Source organism: Salpingoeca rosetta (genome assembly GCF_000188695.1).
Source record: "Salpingoeca rosetta unplaced genomic scaffold supercont1.12, whole genome shotgun sequence".
In the NCBI taxonomy this organism is placed as follows: Eukaryota; class Choanoflagellata; order Craspedida; family Salpingoecidae; genus Salpingoeca; species Salpingoeca rosetta.
The window spans coordinates 1,007,392-1,029,891 of NW_004754922.1; the positions used below are offsets into that span (position 1 = coordinate 1,007,392).

At 56.4% G+C, this 22,500-nt stretch overlaps 6 protein-coding genes across 6 annotated transcripts in view; 3 read left to right on the forward strand and 3 right to left on the reverse strand.

Annotated features, from left to right (window-relative positions):
• PTSG_05299 (uncharacterized protein) overlaps positions 1 to 7,443 on the forward strand; it is an 8,818-nt gene extending 1,375 nt beyond the window's left edge. Inside the window, exons 4-19 of the mRNA XM_004993814.1 lie at positions 43 to 102; positions 251 to 388; positions 612 to 688; positions 931 to 1,236; positions 1,397 to 1,472; positions 1,727 to 1,863; positions 2,032 to 2,191; positions 2,434 to 2,739; positions 2,949 to 3,008; positions 3,160 to 3,552; positions 3,830 to 4,309; positions 4,662 to 5,222; positions 5,486 to 5,810; positions 6,205 to 6,262; positions 6,511 to 6,595; positions 7,103 to 7,443. Of these exons, the coding sequence (XP_004993871.1) occupies positions 43 to 102; positions 251 to 388; positions 612 to 688; positions 931 to 1,236; positions 1,397 to 1,472; positions 1,727 to 1,863; positions 2,032 to 2,191; positions 2,434 to 2,739; positions 2,949 to 3,008; positions 3,160 to 3,552; positions 3,830 to 4,309; positions 4,662 to 5,222; positions 5,486 to 5,810; positions 6,205 to 6,262; positions 6,511 to 6,595; positions 7,103 to 7,198 (3,318 nt within the window). The 3' untranslated portion in view covers positions 7,199 to 7,443. The remainder of the gene's footprint in view (positions 1 to 42; positions 103 to 250; positions 389 to 611; positions 689 to 930; positions 1,237 to 1,396; positions 1,473 to 1,726; positions 1,864 to 2,031; positions 2,192 to 2,433; positions 2,740 to 2,948; positions 3,009 to 3,159; positions 3,553 to 3,829; positions 4,310 to 4,661; positions 5,223 to 5,485; positions 5,811 to 6,204; positions 6,263 to 6,510; positions 6,596 to 7,102) is intronic.
• Positions 7,444 to 8,165: 722 nt separating this feature from the next.
• PTSG_05300 (uncharacterized protein) lies at positions 8,166 to 8,714 on the forward strand (the record flags this gene model as incomplete). Its single annotated transcript, XM_004993815.1, has 2 exons — positions 8,166 to 8,251; positions 8,414 to 8,714. The coding sequence occupies 2 exons, from the start codon at positions 8,166 to 8,168 to the stop codon at positions 8,712 to 8,714; spliced, it is 387 nt and encodes a 128-aa protein (XP_004993872.1).
• A 103-nt stretch (positions 8,715 to 8,817) lies between these two features.
• On the forward strand, positions 8,818 to 10,380 carry PTSG_05301 (zinc finger protein zfp31; the record flags this gene model as incomplete). The annotated part of the gene is made up of 2 exons (XM_004993816.1): positions 8,818 to 10,077; positions 10,117 to 10,380. 2 exons carry the CDS (start codon positions 8,818 to 8,820, stop codon positions 10,378 to 10,380), a joined length of 1,524 nt encoding a protein of 507 aa, XP_004993873.1.
• Positions 10,381 to 11,096: 716 nt separating this feature from the next.
• On the reverse strand, positions 11,097 to 15,095 carry PTSG_05302 (TKL protein kinase). The gene is made up of 3 exons (XM_004993817.1): positions 12,069 to 15,095; positions 11,464 to 11,816; positions 11,097 to 11,260 (listed from the first exon to the last, which is right to left on the reverse strand). Exons 1-3 carry the CDS (start codon positions 14,975 to 14,977, stop codon positions 11,145 to 11,147), a joined length of 3,378 nt encoding a protein of 1,125 aa, XP_004993874.1. The 5' UTR covers positions 14,978 to 15,095; the 3' UTR covers positions 11,097 to 11,144.
• A 1,005-nt stretch (positions 15,096 to 16,100) lies between these two features.
• On the reverse strand, positions 16,101 to 18,609 carry PTSG_05303 (uncharacterized protein). Its single transcript, XM_004993818.1, has one exon. The coding sequence runs from the start codon at positions 18,438 to 18,440 to the stop codon at positions 16,437 to 16,439; it is 2,004 nt and encodes a 667-aa protein (XP_004993875.1). The 5' UTR covers positions 18,441 to 18,609; the 3' UTR covers positions 16,101 to 16,436.
• Positions 18,610 to 18,890: 281 nt separating this feature from the next.
• Positions 18,891 to 22,500, reverse strand: part of PTSG_05304 (uncharacterized protein) — a gene marked incomplete at both ends in the record, with an annotated part of 7,786 nt that continues 4,176 nt past the window's right edge. The window contains 11 exons of the mRNA XM_004993819.1: positions 18,891 to 18,995; positions 19,150 to 19,248; positions 19,549 to 19,644; positions 19,803 to 19,895; positions 19,999 to 20,074; positions 20,390 to 20,674; positions 20,869 to 20,927; positions 21,191 to 21,256; positions 21,578 to 21,691; positions 21,943 to 22,026; positions 22,233 to 22,493. Of these exons, the coding sequence (XP_004993876.1) occupies positions 18,891 to 18,995; positions 19,150 to 19,248; positions 19,549 to 19,644; positions 19,803 to 19,895; positions 19,999 to 20,074; positions 20,390 to 20,674; positions 20,869 to 20,927; positions 21,191 to 21,256; positions 21,578 to 21,691; positions 21,943 to 22,026; positions 22,233 to 22,493 (1,338 nt within the window). The remainder of the gene's footprint in view (positions 18,996 to 19,149; positions 19,249 to 19,548; positions 19,645 to 19,802; positions 19,896 to 19,998; positions 20,075 to 20,389; positions 20,675 to 20,868; positions 20,928 to 21,190; positions 21,257 to 21,577; positions 21,692 to 21,942; positions 22,027 to 22,232; positions 22,494 to 22,500) is intronic.

Consider the following 22,500-nt stretch of genomic DNA (forward strand, 5'->3'; position numbering starts at 1 on the left):
CTCGTCCATGCTCATCCTCCATCGCCATCGGTCGCGTGGCAGGTCCTCTCCATTGGTCAGCACGTGGCCATCTCCGCTGCCGTCCCAAAGTTTTACAAATCCGTGAGTTGCGTCTCACACGTATCTCGTGTCTCCTTGGGTCTTCGTGATTTGGTGTCCCAACACCCTCACTCGCTCACTCACTCACTCACACACACACACACACTCACTCACCCACGCACACACACACACACACCACACGACCCGCCAGCACGATAGAGGCCGCAAGTTGGCGCTGCTGGCGGTGTTGAGCGCCAATCACGTGGCCATCGGCAGCGGTCGACCGCAGCGGGTCGCGCGGGCGCCGTGTGACCAGGGACTCGTCTCGTACCGCGGCACCATCACAGACGTACGCCGTGAGGTTGTTTTCGGGTGAATGTGTGTGTGGGGGGGATGTGTATTGTGTGTATCTTTGTGTGTGTGCGCGTTGTGTGTGTCTGTGTCTGCGTCTGTGTCTGTGTCTGTGTGCGTGTTGTGTGCTTGTGTCTGCGTCTGTGTTTGAGCTGTTCACTTGTGGTCGTGCAGCATTATGACTGACAGCGTGAGGTTCCGTTCCATGTTCCCTTATGTAGGCGGCGAGGGCGGTGTGCGGCGTGTTCACCCTGGACGACAAGCTCTTGTTGTACTTGACCAGACCGGCGCACGACCGGTATGCACGAGCAAGGAAACGTCGTGCGGGTCCACGCACACACACATATACACACATGTACATGTACGCACGTACACGCACGCACACACACACACACGCACACATGCATGCACACATACACACACAGCATATACACGCATATATACACACACATGTGCATATACGCACACACATACACACATGTGCATATACACACTCAGACACACTCACAGCACCATTACCATTCATACCATGTCCATCAGGCTGGTCTTTGGTTTACGAGAGGGAACTGTGATCACAATCACACACGCACACCCGCTGCTCCAGCCACCATGCACCCGCCACTCCCTGGATGATGATGACAAAGATCGTGATGATGAAGGCCGTAAACGTGGCAACAGGGGCGTCGCAAGTCATTCGCCCGTGCTGGTTGGCATCGCCTGCTGTTTGCGAACACACGTCTCCATCACATCGTTTGCCGGCGCACACAAGGATCGAGACAGCAGCGCCAACAGCAGCAGCGTGGCGTGGCAGCCACCGTCACCAATCATCCACGCCAGCTACGCAGAGTACGGTGACGTGTATGTGTGTGTGCGTGTGTGTGTGTGTGTGTGTGTGTGTCTGCTGCGCCTCTCTCCACATGGGTGCTTGCAACGTCCATGCCCAAGCAGTGCATTCACGCGTCTTCTGCTGTGGTGTTCTTTGTGTTTGCATGTGCATTCGCTGCAGGTACTTCAACTCGATGCCGTTTCAATACTACCACGCGTTTCTTGACTTTGAGCAGCACACGCTCAACACGTTGACGGTAACAATCTCTGTACCTGTCGCCAACTCTGGTGTCTGTGATTTGATTGAGGACACGTTTCCTCTGTTTCTTGACGTGATTGCACAGTGTGCTCGTCTCCAACACACACATACACACACGGTATGCACATGCACTCACTCGCTCACTCACTCACTCACTCACTCACTCACTCACTCACTCACTCACTCACTCACTCACTCACTCACGCACGCACGCACGCACACACACAACACCACTACGATGGTGGTGTGCAGGGTGCCCGTGCAAGTGCGCGTGTGCGCCGGGCGCTGCTGTCGATCTTCAAGCAAAACGCATCGCCACCACTCCCGCCCGCCCTCAGTCGAAACTTTTACCGCGAATTCTGCACACACACGCACGGGTGCACTCTGAGGTCGGTGTGAATGCACAACTGTGTGTATGTGTGTTGTGTGTGTGTGTGTGTCTGTCTGTCTGTCTCTGTCTCTGTTCGTCGGCTATGCCTGTCTTGCCTGGTGCTAAGAAACTCCCTTGCATCGCACAGTGGCATTCACATCTCCGTATGCCAACGCTTTCGCTACAGCCGCCCGCTGGACTCGACCACGCCCGATTTTGCGCGCGTGTGGACATGTGTACACGACGTGAAGCGAAAGACGGCGGAGTTGTGGGCGCCGTTCTCTCCAGAAACGATCACCATCGATCGCCTCACAGACACGCGCGTGCACAGCCTCACATTCACGCAGGTGGTGCTGCGTGTTAATTGGTCGATTGGCTGCGTGGTTGGTTGATTGTGTGTGGGTGAGTGCGTGTTTCTGTATGTGCGTCGGAGAGAGAGAGAGTGTGTGTGTGTGTGTCTGTCTGTCTGTGTGTGTGTGTGTGTCTGTGTCTGTGTGTCTGTGTCTGTGTGCGTGTGTGTGGCGGCCACGGCTCGTGATCCCATGGATTGTACGCCACACTCATCCCAATTCTTGTTTTCATCTTGCAGTGCGACCTTGGACTTGCTGTCAAGTGCTTGCTTGGCACCGTCATTCTCTCCACCCCCACCTCAACTACCACCACCTCCAACCCTTCGTCTTCATCATCATCATCGTCATCATCGTCATCATCGTCATCACCACTGAGCCACCGATGGAAGCTCTCATCTGGCGGTTCCGACATTTCGCTACTGCTCCCACCGCCACACGCTGCGGCACTGACACCCGGTGATGTTGTGGCCATCCCGGCCTTCAGGGTTGCTGTGGACACGATGATGTGCGACCTCTCACACCGCCTCGAAGGAGCAAAGTTTCGGGTCCGTTGCACATGTTTGTGTGTGTGTGTGTGTGTGTGTGTGTGTGTGTGTGTGTGTGTGTGTGTGTGTATGCGTGTGTGTATGTGTGTGTTTGTGTTTGTGTTTTGAGCGTACTTGCTTGTGGTTTGGTTCACGTTCGCGTGTGTAGGAATTGCTTCATCTGACTCACTCATGATATTTTTGCGTTCATCGTTGACACCACTTTCCAGCTGTTGCACTTGGAGCCGCTAACACTGTTCAAGTTCCCTGGCATTCAACCAGCAGCCATGGTGCGTGACCCTGGCATCATCATTATCGCAGCCATCACACCTGCATGCACACATACACGCATATGAACACACATGAGCTGCCAACCGTGCTTGTCTTTGTTGATCGCTGGCATGCACACTCACACATACACACAACAACTTACGGCAGCAGCCGCGGGATGTGTGCGCTGGTGACCACCCGAGCAAGGCTGCAAAAGTTTGCAAGGCCGAAAACACACCGTCTGCCTCTTCATCAGCACATGTGAATGGAACCTCACCACCACCGCGGCCGCTGTGCCTCGAGTCTGGCGTGTACGTCCTGCTGCTGCATCGCCGAAACACACGCACGCAATCGGGGTTTGAGGTGGACGCAGCCGTACTCTCGCCAACGAACCAAACAGCAGCGCCGCCACCACCACCACCACCACCATCATCATCATCATCATCATCATCATCATCATCATCATCATCTCCATCATCCCCGCCGGTGCCTTGGACTGTGGATGGCATTGTGACCATCCCGTTTCCACCATCGAGCGACTACCCGTTGCCAGAACTGTTGCAGGTACACAAGCATGCCATGTTCTGAGCACTTTGCATCGTGCCCGCTCATGTGCGTGAGCGAGCGACTTGGTGCGTGTCCACGCTCACACGACATGGACGATATTGCCGACACTCACAACAGACACACATTGTTTTGTGCGTATGTGCGTGTGCGTGTGTGTGTGTGTGTGTGTGTGTGTGTGGTGTGTGTGTGTGTGTGTGGGTGTGGGTGTGGGTGTGGGTGTGGGTGTGCGTGTGTGTGGGTGTGGGTGTGGGTGTGTGTGTGGGTGTGCCAATAGGTCTACGGCGTGGACGCTCTTGCTGCGTCAACGGGTCACCAGCACTTGTCGTCGCCATCTTCCCCACCGTTCCAATCGCCGTCATCGTCGTCGTCATTGTCGTCGACACTGATGACCCGCCCGTCGGTTGGCAGCGGGGTTGCCATCACCTCTCGCGTCACGATGCAATCACAAGTGGTGGCACGGCTCCTGCAGCACGCGTCCCTGCGCTCGTACTGTCCACAGCACGTGCGCGCGTGCCTGCATGCAACGAAACGTACTGGTGGCGCCGTTGTGTCTGTTGTGGGCGTTGTCTCGGAGCGCAGGTTTTCGTATTCGCAGGGCCAGGACAAGGAGATGGACGTGGTGCGCGTGTGTTTGCGCGATGTGCGCGTGCCGGACGATCGTGTGGATGTGTACTGGCGATTATCTGTTGCACAAGAACAGCTCCTCGGTGTTCGCAATGGCAGGCGTGTCCTCATGTCTCGTCTCATCCAGAAGGTAGGGCCATCTGTGTGTGCATGTCTGTGTGGGTCTGTGTCTGTGTGGGTCTGTGTCTGTGTGGGTCTGTGTGGGTCTGTGTGTGTGTGTGTGTCTGTGTGTGTGTGTGTGTGTGTGTATGTCTGTGTGTGTGTCTGTGTGTGTTGTGTCCCTCTCTCTCTCTCTCCCTCTGTCGGTCTGTCGGTCTGTCTGCCTGTCCATGTGTTGGCTCACCAATCGCCTTTGCGATAGCTTCTTCTTGTATCTTTCATGTGCGTTTCCTTCCGCAACCACACTCCGTTTCACCTGCTTTCTCTTACCCCACGTTTGCATGCATGCATGCGTGCATGCATGCACATGTGTGCACGTGCAGGTGTCGACGACAGGCAACCTGTACCTGGAGGCCACGGGGGCGAGCCAGGTTGAGGTGCTTGGATGCTGTGCCGTGTGGTCCCAACAAGATAAGGATGGGGCTGCAATCACGTCATCGTGTGGAGGCGGAAGACGAGCTGGGAGTCAACATGCGCGTACTTGCACTGGTGCTCATGACAAGGACAGAAACAATACCATTGACGATGCGTATGTTGATAGTGGTGATGGTGATGATGATGGTGATGGTGGTGATGATGATGATGATGATGATGATGATGGTTGTGGACGTGGTGATTCCCGAGGGAAGAAGCAGCCCGGACTCAAGTTCCCACCGTCGTGGCGTGCGCTATGCATGTGCCATCAAGATGGGGGCGTCACAGCAGCATGCGAGTCGGCCACACACGTGGCGCTTGATGTGGCAGACGCTCTTGCTGGTCCGGGCTCATGTGTGCATGCATGGCAGCGCCAGAACTTGCACGAGGTGCTGGTGTCTGCATCCACCCGCGACCTTGTTGCGTTGCAGAGTATCCAATGCACATGCAAGCTCCTGCAGATCAACAAGGCATGCAGCTTTGTGCTTGCATCAGTGCGTTTGTGTGTGTGTGTGTGTGTGTGTGTGTGTGTGTATGTATGTGTGTGTGTGTGTGTGCATGTAACCCGTGTGCGTGTGTATGTAACCCGTGTGCGTGTGTGTAATTCGCACGTGTTTATTCAGTGTGGTCAACTTGTGGGATGCACACTCACTCACGTGTACACATCCACGTTGTGTTGTTGCTTTGCCTCTTACGCCAACTCCCCTGCAACTCCATCACCACGTGATCGCAGATTGTGGCGCGAGCCAAGTGCCCGCTGTGCGGCGGTGTGCTGGCCGCCAACGGCACAGGTGCTTGTGAGTGCGCTGCGATGGGCGCGCACATGACACACCCGCCACGGTCGTCCTCAGCATCGTCAGCAACACCATCGACGCGCCCTCGCCTGGCCGTGTATGTGTATGCGGAGTGCGACGATGCCACTGGGCGCGTGTATGTGGCGGCATACGACGACACTGCCCTTGCCCTGATCCGCTGCTCTGCGATGGACCGCGACAACCTGCTCTCCGTCTGCATTCGTGATGGACAGCAGGAGTACTCGCGCAAGGACGGCGCATACAGTACGATGACGCTTGTCTGTTTGTTTGTTTGTTTGTTCGTTCGTTCGTTCGTTCGTTTTATGGTTTTTTTTTTTTGGTTGGTTGGTTGGTTGTTGTGGTCCTGTGCGCGTGTGTGCGCGTGTGCGTGCGGGTGCATGCATGTGCCTGTGCGCGCGTGTGTGTGCGTGTGCGTGCGGGTGCATGCATGTGCCTCTGCGTATGCGGTTTTTTTTGTCTTATGTTTCTGCACGTGTGTCTTCGTGCGACCACTGTCTCTATCGATCAGCACGTGTTGTGCTGCTTGCTCGTGACTGCGCTTTGTCCATGTCACCCATTTCAGTCTGCTCGATCGCTCACCGCCCGCGCGTGTTTCCGAACATGTTGTACTGGACGTTTCACTTATCCATTCGAGCAGCCAACCCATTGTTGGTTGACTTGTGCGAGGCGCGAGGCGTCGTTCGCACAGTCAACCTGTAAGCACATTGCAGCCAACCTGCCCATCTTCTCTTCTTCTCACATGCAACAACCTCCAGCCTACATAGCTGTCCCTCCCCTTGCCCCTTGCTTCCTGGCACGCTCCTTGCTTTCCTTTCCTTTCCTGCCTTTCTGCCTTTGCCTCTCTTCAATTTTCCTTCTGCGCCCATGGATGGCAATTCATTCTCGTCATCCTTCTCCATTGCCCTACCTTGACCAATGCACACACACGCGCGCACGCACGCAGGGCGCTCCGCTTCGATTCTATCGTGCCTCCCACTGGTGTCGGGCGTCACAACCAACGACAGCAGCAACGACAACACGAGCAACAGGTGAGCAGCAGCTTCTTCGTTTGACCGTGCTTCGCATCACCAACAACAGCACACTGTTGCATGATGTGACACGCGCCTCTTCCCTTTGGCCCCTTTCCCTCTGTGCCACATCACACGCCCGCCGTTGTTTTGAATGTCTTTCTCGTTTCAATGTGTTTGCTGTGACAAATATCATGCGTGCTGTCAGACGTTTCGATTCGTGTCGGGTTGCCTGCCTGGTTACTTTTGCTTGGTGCCTGTGGCTTGCTTGCCCTTGCCAACCACTCAAGAAACACCGTGTTGTTGTTGTTGTTGTTGCTGTTGTTGTTGCTGTTGTTGTTGCTGTCATGTGTCAGTAACTCCCTTCCCGCCACCACCACCACTCACAACACGAATCTTGCGTCTGCTTCGCACGCGCTTGTTTCGCATGCGGGTCTGTGGCCATCCTGTGTTCTTTGTCGAACGATTGCCCCGGCATATCGATGCGTGGAAATGCTAATTTTTTGAAAATGATTGACGAACCCGAAGGCCGCCACCCCAAGCACAACCGTCTCGCGTTTACGTCTCGATTGCACAGGGGTGCAGGAAGTGGACCTGCGCCAGCGGCTCCACTCGTTGCTCTGAGGGTTCGATGTGGGATGTGTGGTGAACGACCGGTGTGTGTGTTTTGATGCGCGATGTGTGTGTTTTGATGTGCGATGTGTGTGTTTTGATGCACGATGTGTGTTTGATGCGCTCATTGAACCGTCAAAACAACAAGGTCTTAACACAAGACGCGACAACGCCAACGCGAACCGTGGCGAGGCCTGAGGCACACAAGAACACAAACGAGAGGGAACAAGGTAACATCAAACCTCGCTGGCGACAACCCTACTGCCTGCAGCACTGCAGCAATGCAGCAGCAACGACATCTCACTGTCTGCACCTTCAGTGCCTTAAGCACATCCAGCACGCAGGTGTTTCCTGACATCACAACCGTCTGTGTTGCTTGGCAAGGTGTGGCAGTGGTCAGTGTTGTGGTTGGCGGCGGCAACCTTTGTGGCTTGTTGTGATTGGTTTCACATGCAGACGAAAACGTGGCCTTCCTTCTTCCTCCTCCTCCTTGCCAACCGCGCCCAACCCACGCATGATGTTGCATGGCCACCAACATCATCGGCATGGCAGTGATCATGATGACATCCACCAAAACTCAAAACGTCAGCGCCTTTTTTGGTGCGTGTGTGCGTGTGTGTTTTTGCGTGTGGCGTGGCCATAAACGTCACTTGCGTCAGTCACACGACGGGCGGAAGTGCTTCAGATGCAAAAAGTGCTGGGTGACGGGGGATTTTGCGGGTGGGGCTTCGCGCGAATGAAATTGATTTCGCGAAGCCTTGTCGTGTGCTATGTTTTTCATGAAATCAAGTCGGCAAATCACATCATGTGCACGGCAGTCGTCACGTTTCGAGTCTGTTCGCTTCGTTCGAAGCATCGAAGGTGACGAAATTAGTGGATGACGGTTCCGTTGACAGCATTTTGCTGTCATTGAAATGTACCCAACCAAAAAGTGCGCTCATCCGGTTCCGGGTGGTTTCCGAGAAGCAATGCAAGACTGATGTCACGATCGCGCGTTTCAATGCGGGTTGGGTCTGCTCGCGGGTTTGGGTTGCACTTCGTTGGCGTGCAGGCGCTTGATCTTGCGTGTGCATTGCAAATCACAAGCACAAAAAAACAGCACAAGCGCAAGCACAGCGAGCGCAAACCAACCAACCGACCAACCGACCCACACAACCAGTTGTAAGCGCAAAGGGTTGTGATCAACGTCGGCTCGTGATCTCATTCATTTTCTCTTCTCCGTCCCAGCACTCAACAACAACAACACCACCACCACCACCTGCCGTCGCCCACCACCGTCCACCACCCGTTACAACCAACCTTTACGAGTGCCTTGCTCCTCCTCGCACCACTTTTCCCGCCTTCTTCCTTCGCCTTCCCCAAGCAGTCAATCAACCAAGCGCCAACCAAGGAGAAGATCACCAAGCAAGCTCTCCTCCCATCACTAGACCAACACAGCAGCGACGTTGCCACGCGAGAGTGCGCGCCAAAAAGCACCAAGAGCACCAAGAGCACCAAGAGCACCAAGAGCACCACTGCCGATAGCTGACGTTCTTGGAACACCCCACCCCCTTCCCCAAGCAACCAAGAAGAACACCACGGCCACGGCAAAGCCACGCACGCCAAGCCTTCCCACAACCATCACCACCAAGATGGACTCCATGCCAAGTCTGCCTGTGTCAGGATCCCTTCCATCCCTTGACATGCCGCCAAACCCGCGCATCGGCCAGTGCAAGTCTGGGTCCCTGTCTTCCCTCGGCTCCCTGGACGAGGTCACATTCCCGCAAGACACCAACAGCGGCACAATCTCCTCGACCTGCACACCCACGGGCACGGGAATGACGGAAACAGCCACAACCCCGGTGCCGCTGCCACCTGCCGGCACCCTCTCGCCAAACATGCGTGCATGCATGCAAGAAGCGCTCACCTCCTCGGTGCCGCCCGCCACCAAGTCTCTCACCCACTCGCCTTCGGCCATGTCCCTGACCTCCCTCTGCAGCGAGCCTGACCTCCTGCGTGCCTCCTCTGTGGCTTCAGCATCGTCGTCCTCCTCCTCCGCCTCTTCTTCAGCCACATCTTCCTCGGCCTCATCCGTCAAGTCTGCCAAGAAGACCAAGAAGAGCGCCAAGCGCTCGAGGAAGCAGCTCACCGCCGGCAGCAAGCAGCACAAGGCCGCTGCCAAGGCAACGGCCCGCCACCTTGACAATGACGACGACGACGACGCCGCCGCCGACGACGACAACAACAACAACAAGAGTGACAGCTTCGTGTGCCCGCACCCCGGCTGCAAGAAGGTGTACCGCCGCCGCAACCACCTGCAGCGCCACGCGCTCACACACAAGAAGACGCCGCTTTTCAAGTGCACCTTTGCGGGCTGTGGTCGCGGCTTCCACCGCAAGGACCACTTCCAGTACCACCTCCGCGTGCACGCCGGCGACAAGCCGTTCATCTGCGACGAAAAGGACTGCGGCCGTGCCTTCCGCCAGCGCAGCGCCCTCAACCGTCACAAGAAGAGCCACGCCCGCGAGCGCGAGCGCACCTGCTCCTACTGCAACCGCATCTTCGCCAACACGGAGGACCTCTCCGTGCATGTCTGCGCCATCCACGGGCGCGAGGTGCTCGGAGGCATGCCTGCAGGCAAGAAGACCACCTCCCCGTCTGTGCCCGTGCCCTTGCCGACCAGCGCCAGCGCCGCCGTGGCCGCCCTATGTCAGCAGCAGTCGAAGCGGGTGAAGCCCCTCGTCCCCCCGCCCGTATCCCAGCAGCAGCAGCAGCAGCAGCAGCAGCAGCAGCAACAGCAGCAATCCACGCAGGCACTGCAGCAGCAGCAGCGCTTCCAGGCTTTGTTGGCCCTTCATCAGCAGCTTCAGATGCAGACACAGATGCTTCGCCAACAGATGCACGCGCGCCAAGTGCCACCGCCTCCCCCGCCTCCTCCGGCTTCTTTGCAGCAGGAGCAGGAGCAACAACAGCAGCAATACGACCAGGACCAGCAGCAGCAGCAGCCAGTGAACCCCTTGCAAGCGCTGCTCCAGTTCCTGCCACCGCCGCCACCGCCACCATCCGATTCCCGCCCTTCCCCGCTGGCCCCCGTGATGTCAAGCCCTTCATCCACTACCGCGTTCACAGCGACATCCGCCTCTGCTGCTGCCACCGGCACACGCGCACCCCTGCGCATCACGCCCAAAAACCTGGCCTTCCCGTTCTTCCCTTGAGCAGAGACGGTGTGTGTGTGTGTGTCTGTGATGACACTTTGGCCATCTTGGCGCGTGCGCGCGCTTTTGCAGCATAGCTGTGCTCCAAAGCCAGACTGATTATAATGCTTGATTTCTACATTGACGCTGTGGTGTTGCTGGTGTTGCTGGTGTTGACGCTTGTGTCGCTGGTTGCAGCTTGATCTGCCCTATGTTCAGCCTGTGCGCCTTGTTTCTGTGCTCGTGCGTGTTGGTTTTCCTTGCCTACGCCAATCTTGTGTTGATTCGTCTGTTCGTTGCGCGCATTGTTCTATTGTTTATCGCCTCTCCTTATCCTTATGCTGGTGTGGATGTTGCTCTGTCACAATGATGACAAGACGCGTGGGAGTGCCCACTTGTTTGAAGTAAACAATCAGATCGTTCAATGACGTGAAAGGGAGGGGGCGAGGTGTTGAAGAGCTGAAGAGAACAGAGAGGATGCAAAAGCACATCGGCCACGGCGCGAGAGGGCGTTGGAGAATGGACGTTGACGTTAGTAATGGGCAAACGGAAAGCAGGAGCAGTGCGGAAGCGGCAAGGGAAAGAATTCACATTCGCAAACCAAACGCACAAAGATACGCTGACACACACACACAGACATGTACACCATCCCACACACACACACACACACACACACACACACACACACACACACACACACACACACACACACACACACACACACACACACACACACACACACACACACACACACACACACACACACACACACTAGCGCACACACACTAGCGCACAATCAAGCGGCCATTCTCGAGCGTATCAAAGGTCGGACGGTCCCGAGGATTCTGCGCCATACACTTCAGCGCCAAGTCTTGAAACCACGGTGGTATGTCTGCTCGATCTAATATTGCAAACAAGATGATACGAGAAGCAGTAACACGCTGCGATGAGCAGGTGGTAGCTTGCTGCAACAATTGGAATTCGCCAGACATTTCCGCTCACACCTACGTATACACACACACGTACACCAACATGCGCATAAATACGTGCCAGACACAACACCGCCACAGCCCATCCCACTCTGAGCACGACTGCTCCTCACACCTTGGAATGAAAGGCGTTTGCCCTCGTGTAGCAGGTCGACCAGCGCGCTCATGAAAGGGCCACGGTAGCTGGGGCGCTCCTGCTCCACCAGATCCGGTTGCTGTTGCGTTGCCACCTCCCACATCAACACACCAAAGCTGAAGACATCCGCTCCGATATCATATGCGCCACCAACAAGCACTTCGGGTGCCATGTACAGCGGTGTGCCCACGCCCACTGTCATGTCTGGACGCCCCGACATATCCGCTCCACCATCTGCAACACGTGGCTGCAAACAGTGGCGAATGGTGCCGAAGTCTGTAATCTTCGCACGCAACCGCTGAGACACGAGGACGTTGGCACTCTTCAGATCTCTGTTGGAAAGGATGAAAAAAAAAAAAAAAAGCAACCACGTGTTACACAGCACCGCCGGGGATCGCCGTGAAAGTGGAAACGCCATGAGTCTCAGGGCAAGAAACAAGGACGAAAAGCAATAGCCGCGTTGCGCAGATGTGTACTGTTGTTCTTGTTATCCCTCTCTTCTTCTCTCCGATGCTTGCAATCCGTCTCGCTGCCCTCTCTTGTGCTCCAACCTTTCCACCCCTTACACCACGTGCTCAACGTACCGATGCGCGTGGCCCTTAGAGTGAATGAAGGCCATTCCGCTGGTGACATCTCGGAGCAGCTGCACCTTCAGTTCCCACACAGTGTCTGGAACCAGGTCTGGTGCCTGCACAACAGGTTGCCCATTCACCAGCAGAGGCTGCATATCTCCCTCATCCCCCACGTCGGCGTCATCATCATCGTCATCATCATCATCATCATCCACAGCATGCTGCCGTGTCGTGCGATGGTCACGAAGAAGGACTTCCAGGTCTCCCTGCAGAATGTGCTTCAGTGACCCGAGCTCGACGTACTCGAGTACAAGGAACGGGTTGTTGCTGGGGTCCGTGCCTGTGCCGAAGAAACGCACCAGGTGTGGATGCCGCGTCTGCTGCAAGAACTCCGCCTCTGCCTCCACCTCGCGTCGTGTCGCTTCGTCCATCGCCATGCTCTCTCGCAACACCTTCACAGCCACGGTAACCGTGTCCCACTCAGCCTTGTACACAACGCCATACGCCCCCGCCGCCAGACGCTTCTCGAGTCGCAGTTCCTCAAAGCGAATCGTCCACGCCCCTCTGAGCGCCTCCACTTCCGCCTGTTGTCGCCGCAACCTCCGCCTTTGTGCCTCGTTCTCGTCAAGCAACTGACGGCGCCTGAGTTGAGCGCGCAGCACACATTTGCTCACAAGGACCACCAACAGCACGAACGCTGCGCCGCCTGCTGCAGATACGCCGGCGACCATCGCAAAGTCCGGGTGCTCCCTCACGCACTTGGCATTGTCTTGCTGTTGCAGCTTGTACCCCCGTGCACATTCGCAACTGAACGTGTAGCCAACGTTGAGGTCGATTGTTGTCAGCATGATCGTGCAGGTTACTGGAGTGTTGTGTAGCGTGAGCAGCTGCGGATAAGCACGCGTGGGAAAGCCAGTCAGTGAAGGAGCAGACCCTGATGCGTTGATGAGCACAACACGCCCAACAACTGGCTGCACCAGGGCCAGCGAGTCTAGCCACAGGTTGTCCGAGAAATCAGCGATGCTCGAGCCAGGAAGACAGCGCTGCAGCACCAGTCGCGTGTCGTTGTTGTCGCCAAACTGTGGGCTTCGGAGGTTGCGTGCAAGCACGACGTCAGTGCCAATGGTGGAACACAGCTCCGGCGTGGGCGGAAGACTTGTGTTGCTAAAGTCAATCTCGTTGACTGAAGGAACGGACAACTCGTGGAGCTGAGGGCAGTTTGAGACGTTGAGCTGATGCGCACCGTGGCTCACAGACACTCGTGTCAATTGTCGGTTGTCTTGAAGGGACAACGTGTGTAAATGAGCACGGTGGCACAAGGTCAGAGTTGTGTAGGTGGTGTTGACTACCATCAAGTCATGTGCCTCATTGGCCATGAGATCGCAGAGGGCATTATTCGCCAGCGCATGCTCATCCAGTCCAGGCCACCCAAGGTGCAGGCTAGTGAGCTGCATGGACGTATTTTTCATCTTATCGAGGAGTTCCTGAGGCACCATCACGTTGGCAAGGCGTAGGGTGGTCAGGCGGCTCATGTCCCAATGGTCATCGAGTGTGGCAACAGACCCCACCCCAGGATGGGTGTCCAAATCCAAGGTGGTCAGATATGGGAGGCTCACAAGCTGGGACAGATCGAGCAGACCAATTTCATGGTTCCGGGCGTACAATGCCGTCAGGGCCGGGGGCAAGTTCGTGATCGAAGAAATCGGGTTGTCGCTCAAGTCCAAAGACCCAAGACTTCTTGGCGAGTCAAGAGACCACACGCGGGCCCGTGTGATGCGGTTAAAGGATAGATCAAGGGTTTCGAGGGCATAGGTGATGATGCCATCGACGCGGGTGATTTTGTTGTGGGACAAGTCCAGTTCCAGCAGATAATCTCCCCCAAGGGAGGCGTTGGCAGGTAGCGACGTGATGGCGTTGAAACTCAAATCAAGGGACGTGACTTTGAAGAAGCTGACGAAGAACCCACGGGCCAAGCACGTGATGTTATTGTGGTGGAGCGTCAACGTGTAGAGGTTGCCATTTGGTTGGATAGCGGTTGTCGCCATTGACGTAATGGCGTTGTGGTCCAAGAAAAGTTCGTGCAGCCAGACTGGGAACGTGTGCGGTTTCAGTTCCGTGATGGCGTTGCGTGCAAGGTTGACTGAAGATAAGCGCCCCTCGCACGTGGGAAGCGTGCCATTGGGTACAGACGTGATCTGGTTGCGGCTAAAGTCCAGCTTCATCAAGTTGGGTGTTTGCATGCATATGCCTGACGGAAACGCAGCAAGTTGGTTGTCACTCATGTCCAATTCAAGCAAAGAAACTAGGAAGCCCAGGCTGCCATCTTGAACAGCAGTTATGTGGTTATGGCTGAGGTTCACGCACTCGAGAACTTTGAGGGGCATGTCGCCTCCGCGGACCGCTGTAAGAAGGTTGCCGTGTAAGTCCAGCGACATGAGCCCTGGAGCCCACATCAGCAAAACAGCGGGAATTTCAGTCAGGTAGTTGTTCGAAGCATCTAACATTTGAAGTGACTTGAGCGGCTGCTGAGGATTCAGGATGGTAGTCAAGAAGTTGTCGTGGAGGTCGAGCACACTCAGTTCCAACGCGCCACCGTGCTGCGGATCAATCAGGGATGATACGTTGAACGTGGATTCCATGAAGCCGACGAGATGGAAGGCCTTCAAGGAACTCCAATTGCCGTTCGAAAACATCCACTGCATGACCACATCCGAAGGATCACCAGTGAGCCAAAGTGCAGTTGGTTTCATGCTCATAGTCAGGTTTCGCAAGCATGGTGGGCCGTGTCCCCCGAGTAGCGGCCGATCATGAACTTGAACCGTCACATTAAGCGAGCCGTTCGCATCAGATGGGCTAAAGTCACAGTTGCAGCTGATGACATCTTGAAAGCTGCAAGTGACATTTGGTGTTGGATGTAACATTTGGGAAAAGCACAGACTTGAACCCGCTCGAGCGCGCGAAGAGCGCACAGGGCGTCTGTGTTTGACGCTGCTGCGACTCAAAGGGCGCTTCTGTTGTTGTTGTTGTTGTTGTTGTTGTTGTTGTTGTTGTTGTTGTTGTTGTTGTTGTTGTTGTTGTTGTTGTTGTTGTTGTTGTTGTTGTTGTTGTTGTTGTTGTTGTTGCTGTTGTACGGCCTCGAGGAAACGCCTATCTGGTGCATCATGCGTCTCCCTCTGCTGATCGTGGAGCACGTGCTGTCTTCCTGTTCTTGTTTCCAAGCCCGCACGCTCAAGTTGCGCAGCTTCGTCTTGTGCCTTGTTGCCCAGATCCTTTGTTGTGGGTGGGCATAGCGCATCAACAAGCGTCTGCAGCTCAAAGACACGGATGGGTGCCACGCCCTGTTTCATGCGATGGTGCCAGTGCTCACGCCGTTCCTTTTGTAGGGGAAGGTCATCAAGTACAAACGGTCGAGCATGCTCCTCCAGCACAGCAACCATCTGGGCCAGTGCTTGCTTTGCACCCGTGCACTGGGGTGGTGAAATACGGCAGCAGACCGCAGCATCAGAGGGGGCGGGGACGAAGGCAGCGCGACGTGCAGGGTGAAAGGGACACAATGGCAATCAAGTCGGCCACCATAGGTATGCAGGTGATGGAGCAAGGCAGATGGTAAACGTCGTAAACAAGTAGTAAACAAAACACCCAGGCACGCAGAGGCAGAGAGGCGAAGCGAACCCTCGAACCAGTCAAGCTGCGTTCACCAAAACGCCTGAACCGCAAAACCACCCAATAGCAAAACAGCAAAACGCCGGCACTGCGTACTGGACTTACGTTGATGGCGCGACCAGCAAGTTGCGAGTCTTCAAGTTCAGGCGGGGAGCGGGAAGAACTGGAAGCATGGCATGTTCTGCAAGCTGACAAGGCAAGCAACAACACCGTGTGTGCGAGTAGCAGCGAGCTTCTCATCTTTGCTGGTGGCTCGTGGTGAAGAAATTTGTGAATGCTGGCCCGAAACTTTGTTCGTGATCTGAACCTTTTGTCCTTGCTGGTTGCATCCGCCTGCTCCCTTTCCTCTCCCCTCTCCTCCTCGCTTCTCATCTAGTACTCAGGCGATCAACCCCATATGTTCAATGAAATGATACACAGACAGACACAGACAACACACACACACACAACTGGGTCAATTAGGATGCAGGAGAGAAAAAGAAAGCGAATATACGCACACACACACACACACACTCATGCTCCACTCACTCCCACACGCACGCGCACACGCAGAACACGTGTGCCAAGCAGAGCTAGCCATACACATATGATTACACAAAAAGAATTATCAACACAACCAACCAAACCAAACCAGCCAACAAAAGCACCCTCCAGCCACCGTGCATACACCATATACTTCTCCAGCCATCATCCAACCACTGCAGCGCGCGTTGTCGCTCACGCCTCTGCGGTTGGCACGGAAAAGAGCTCTGCGTATCGTCGGTGCGGGTCGAGGAGGTCGCGGTAGTGGCTTACGAGCATGTCCGTGGCATGTCGCCAGGTCAACGTCCCGCTCTTGCGCACAACCTCCAGCGCATTGGCGGCAAGCTCCTCGCGCAGCTGCGGCTTGTAGATGAGCTCTGTCAGCGCGTTGGCCCAGCGGTGGGGCTTGCCAGACTCGATAATGTACCCCGTCTTGCCATCCTCCACCAGCTCCTTGCTGCCGGGCGCATCTGCGACCACGACGGGCAGACCTGACGCCATCGCTTCCAGCGTGACGGCGCCCCACGTCTCTGTCAGGCTCGGGAAGAAGAACACGTCGGCGCTGGCAAACGCCGTGGAGAGGTTGCGGCCGTTGAGAAACCCCATGAACACGGCGTGCGGCAGCTCGGCCTCCATGGCGGGGCGCGCGGGCCCGTCGCCCACCACCACCGCCACAAAGTCTTCGTTGTGCTGCTCCATCAGCTTGAGCGCTTCAATCACCTCCTGCAGGTTCTTCTCCCACACCAGCCTGCACACGGTGAGCACGACCGTGGTGCGGGGCGCTGCGCCCCACTGCTCCCGCAGCGCAGGCGACCTTGCCTCCACGTTGAACATGCTCAGGTCGATGCCACGCGGCCACAGCCTCAGGTCTGTCTTCACGCCGTGGTCCGCGAGCTCCTCTGCCACGGATGGCGTGGGCGGGTACGTGTGCTGGCACTTGCCGTAGAAGGCGCGCATCCACGTCCACAGCGCCGAGTCCACGGACGAGAGCAGCTGGTTGTGGCCGAGGTAGTAGGGGAGGTACGAGTTGAAGCGCGTGTGGTATGAGCACACGACGGGGATGTGGTGCTCAATGGCCCACCGCTGCACCTGGTGGCCGAGGTAGTCTGGCGTCGCCACATGCACAATGTCGGGCTTGAAGGCCTCAAACAGCTGCCGCGAGCACGAGTCAAGGCCCAGCGCCAGGCGGTACTCTGGGCGGAAGGGCACCGACACGGAGTACGCCGGATACAGCAGCCCCTGGTGCTCCATGAGCGGCACGTCGCCCGTGGGCGCGATGACAATGACCTGGAAATCGCGCTGCTGCAGCTCTCCCACCAGCCTGTTCAGCGTCTTGGACACGCCGTCCACAATGTTGTTGTAGGCGCCAGAGGACACGAGGATTTTGGGGCCTTTGCGTGCGTAGGAGACGTTGATGCCCAGCTGGAACTCCGGGCAGCCCGGCGCCAGCTGCTGCAGGATGGGCGGCTGGTTGTCGTAGGAGCGCTGCTGCCGCGCCAGCTCATACTCCACCTCGTCCGAGCCGCTGCCCATGCGCACCACGCCAACCACGACCAGCAGCACCACAAAGGCGACGCCGATGAGCGCGCGGCGCCGCGAGCGGTGCGGGTCGCCACGGAACCACGCCAGCAGCGGGCCAGCAAAGGACGCCGTGTAGCCAGAGGCCGGGGACGATGGCGACGACGCAGACGGCGACGACGCAGAGGAGGATGCTGACGCCGACGTCCTGTGGCCTCTTCCCGCACCAACACCACCAACAGCGACGGAGAGGAGCGGCGTGGTTGCGGGCGAGTGGAACGAGGCGGAGGACTCGGAAGACGCTGGGTAAGACGGCGTTTGCGCCAGGGACGTGGGCGATGTTGGGCCCGTGGACGTCGCGGTGTAGCCGCAGCGCGAGGGCGGCGGGGACGAGGCCGAGTGCGAGGACCCAACGGAGTGGCGCGAGGAGTTACGTGAGTGGGCGCTGCGCGTGGCCCTCGAGCTGCCATGCTGATGATGATGATGATGATGATGGTGATGAAAGGAATTGCTGTTGCCAGCACCATTGCTGCTGTGATGCGTGTTGCGGAACGCGTTGGTAAACCCACCACCATCAGCATCATCGGCCTCCACCATCGGCGTGACAGCAGGAGCATCCGCTCGCCTATCGCTCATGCCACCGCCGCCATTCCCGCCGCTGCTGCTTGTTCTCCTGTGCATTCTCTCTCGTCCAAACAAACGCTCTCGTCAGCCCTTCGCTCCCTCTCTCGCTCTCTCGCTCGCGCTGGTGCGGGGTGTGGTGTGTGCGTGGTGTGTGCGTGGGTTTGTTGTGGTTGTTGGATTGTTGTTGTCGCCGCGTTGCTGTCGTGCGCCATCAACACCTTCCTCAGCACGGCGAAAATAAGAAATTTGGGTGACGATTGGCAATATTTTACACTGCATTTCCACCACACCCAGAATAATTTACCAAAACTCGGAGGGTGCGTGTGGGGAAAAGGCAATTCACCCACGGCAAGTGTGTGTGTGTGTGTGTGTGTGTGTGTGTGTGTGTGTGTGTGTGTGTGTGTGTGTGTGTGTGTGTGTGTGTGTGTGTGTGTGTGGTGGAAAAGAAAAGGGCGGCCAAAGCTCTCTCTCTCTCTCTCAAACAGCAGCATTGTGTGTGGTGTGTGGTTAGATGGCGTATGGGCGTGGAATGGCCGTGGTGTTGTGCTGGTAATCGGTTGGCTTGAGGTCCTCCAGCAGATGATACAGAACCTCTCGCCCTTCATCCTGATCCTGTGTTTTGTGAGGCGTGGAGCAAACACAAGCACAAGAGGGGAAAACCACAAGCAGCTGTGAGTGTGACAAAAGGGCACAGTGACATCACAGCGACATCACAGCACACAAAGGGAGGCACCATGTTGACGACTGCACACGTCACATAACGCACCTGCAAATCGGCGTAGTTATTCAGGATGAAAACGCAGCAGTGCGCGACGAGCATGGAGCTGCCCAGCCGGACCGCCGTGCGGTAATACTCAAGCGCATTCTGAATTGGTGGCGGTGGTGGTGGTGGTGGTGGTGGTGGTGTGAAAGCAAGAGGGAGAGGGGAGATGGATGAGGAGGGGATGGGGGAGGAAGGGACAGACGATGAAGGAAGGTGAGATGGGCAAGGAAAAATGAAGATACACACACAGATACACACACACGCACACACACAGAGACATATTGACACACAGACACAGATACACATACACATACACACACACACACATACACACACGCACACAGGTACATACAGACACACGCACACACACACACATACACACACGCACACACAAAACCGCACGTGGATGGAGAGTTTCTGTTGGAGGCGGACTTGGAGGTGGCGCTGCATGGGCTCAATCAGGAGGATGAATGCCGTCTCAAGCAGATCCAGGCACAGCTGGAGGAGGGGGAAGGGGGATAGGGGCGACGTCAGTGAAGGGAGGTGAGTGACGGGAGAGAAAGGAGGGTGAGGAGTGCAAACTCGCACAGGCACGCAATTACACACAGGCACGCAATTGCACGCACACACACACACACACACACACACATGCACACCTCATCGTCGTCGAGTGGGTAGTCTGCGTGGCCGGAGTAGAGGTAGTGCAGAGCAATGCGCAGCGTCGCCGGGGTCAAACCAGGCATCGATATCTGCACACGATATGCACACACGTGGCGCACAAGTGGTAATGCACTGTTAAGATGGCCAGATGCTCATGTCTGTGTGTGTGTGTGTGTGTGTGTGTGTTCTCACCTCCCGCTGCGACGCTTCGGCCCACTCCGACTCGAGCATGGCGCGGAAGTACTCGCTCTGTGCGCACAGCACAATCCTGGCGCAGAGTTGCGGCGGAGGTGTACAGTGAACGGTGAGTCAGCGTGTGCGCGCGTGTGTGAAAGCGAGTGCTAGAGAGCAGCACTGAAACGGTGCAGGTCCCTCATCAAGTCTGCACGAAGACACCCACCCACACACACACCTACACCTACACACACACACACACACACCTACACACACCTACGCACTCACACACATCTACACCCCCCCAACACACACGCACACGCACACACATCTACACCCCCCAACACACACGCACACACGCACACACTCACTCACACACCCGCACGAACCACCACGTGCTTCTGCCGACCTGTGTGCCTGGAAAGCCGTGCCGTCATCGGCTACGAGCGTGACGTCGCTGAACACGCCCGTCTCAAGATACCGCACGAGGTCAAGATGGTGATGCTGCTGATGATGCTGATGCTGGTGGTGTGCGGAGGTTGGCGATGGTGGCTGGTCGCCTTGCTGTGATGTGTGGTGGTGATGTGTGTGGCTGGTGTACCGCTGTCCGCTGTGGATGTGTCCGTGCTGTCCGGGAAGCGGCGGCGGCGCTGCAAACGGAAGAAACACGTTGCTCGCAACCTGCAGTGGCGTGCTGTTGTGTAGTGTTGTGTTGTGTTGTGTTGTGTTGTGTGTAGTGTTGCGTTGTGTGGGTACGTGTGTATTTTGTGTGTGCGTCAAGATAGTATGTGTGATGACAGGCCAAAACACGAAGCGTATGAGAGGCCACAGACGGCAGCCGAGATCAGGGCCATTCCCACGTCAGGCATGTACGAGTCAACACCGCACCGGCTGTGTCTGTTGGCAATGAAGATGTCGGCGCCGTTGCGAATCAGGTGCGCCATCATCTGCCCAGTGCGCGATTTGTGTAGGGTGAGGGCGATGAGGGATAGTGAGGGATGGTGAGGGATGGTGAGGGATGGTGAGGGTACTCTCAGAAATGGATACAACCCACGCACGGAAGCACGGTACGCAGAGAAAGAAAGAAGCCAACACGCACACACACACACACACACACACACACACACACACACACACACACACACACACACACACACACACACACACACACACATCACGTACGGGGGAGGTCTGGTTTCCTTGCTGCGACGTGAAGGGCGGTTGCGTGGCTGTTGGGATTGATGTCGTTGATCCAGAGCCCGTGATCGAGCATCATCTGAAGCCGAGGGAGGTTGATGGGGTTGAACGGGTTGAATGGGGGGGGGGGATGTTGCATGTGAGTGCGACGATGTGACAGTGGGGAAAGGTTAAGGTGTTGGCAGGCGTACAGGCGCGTGCGCGCACATACACACGCACACACACATACAATACACACACACACAACTCACACAACTAACACACACACACACACCTCACACCTCACACAACACACACACAACACACACACCTCACACAACACACAACTCACACAACACACACACAACACACACACACACACACACACACATAACTCACACAATTACATGCACTTGATCACCTTGACTGCGGGCATGTTGTGTTTGTTGACGGCTGCGCTGATCCAGGCCATGTCACGGGCGGGCAGCGTCTCGCGTGTCGGCACATGCGTCCACGACAGCAGAACAGCCAAGCACTGCAGTCAAGCGGTGAAGGGTGAAGGGGTGAAGGGGAGGGGGTAATCGTGATGGTACGAGTGTAAGAGTGGTGAGGGCGAGAGAGAAGAGGGGACAGTGTGTTTGTATGTGTGCATGCTTGCGTGTGCATGCGTATGTGTGTGTCTGTGTATGTGGCTGTATGTGTATGTGTATGTGTATGTGTCTGTGTATGTGGGTATGTATTTGTGTACGCATGTGTGTGTGTGTGTGTGCGTGTGTCTGTGCTCACCTCCAAGTGGTTGTGGCCTGCTGCCGCTTGCACAAACGACTGGTACTTCGCCTGCACCCGCGCCGGTGACACCTCCCGCAGATCCTGGCGTGGTGACGTGATGCGACAACGTGATGATTGTGGCGGTAAAGAAAGGAAGAAGGAAGAGACATGCAGTAGCAATGCAACGCACGGTGATGGGTGTGTGTCCTTCTCCCTTAATGTACGCACTGGCACACAAACACAGACAAACACAGACAAAGACACACACACACATACACACACACACACATGCGCGCAGTGCATCGTACGTTAAGTGCTGCCCTGAGCTGGGTGGGCTCGTGGTCTGCAATTGCGGACAGGACACGGTGGACGAGGGACTGCGGTTCCGTCTCCGGCGGCGCCTGGGTGGACGATGTCGCCTGTTGTCCTCTCAAACGCACGTGCTCGGCCTTGTCCCACGTGCCCACGCGCTCGCGAACAACAATGGCATCGCGATGCATTTCAAACAGACGAAAACTGTTCTCCTCCGCACGCGAATACTCTGTTGACGTCAGCAAGTCGTGCATGTCCTGACGC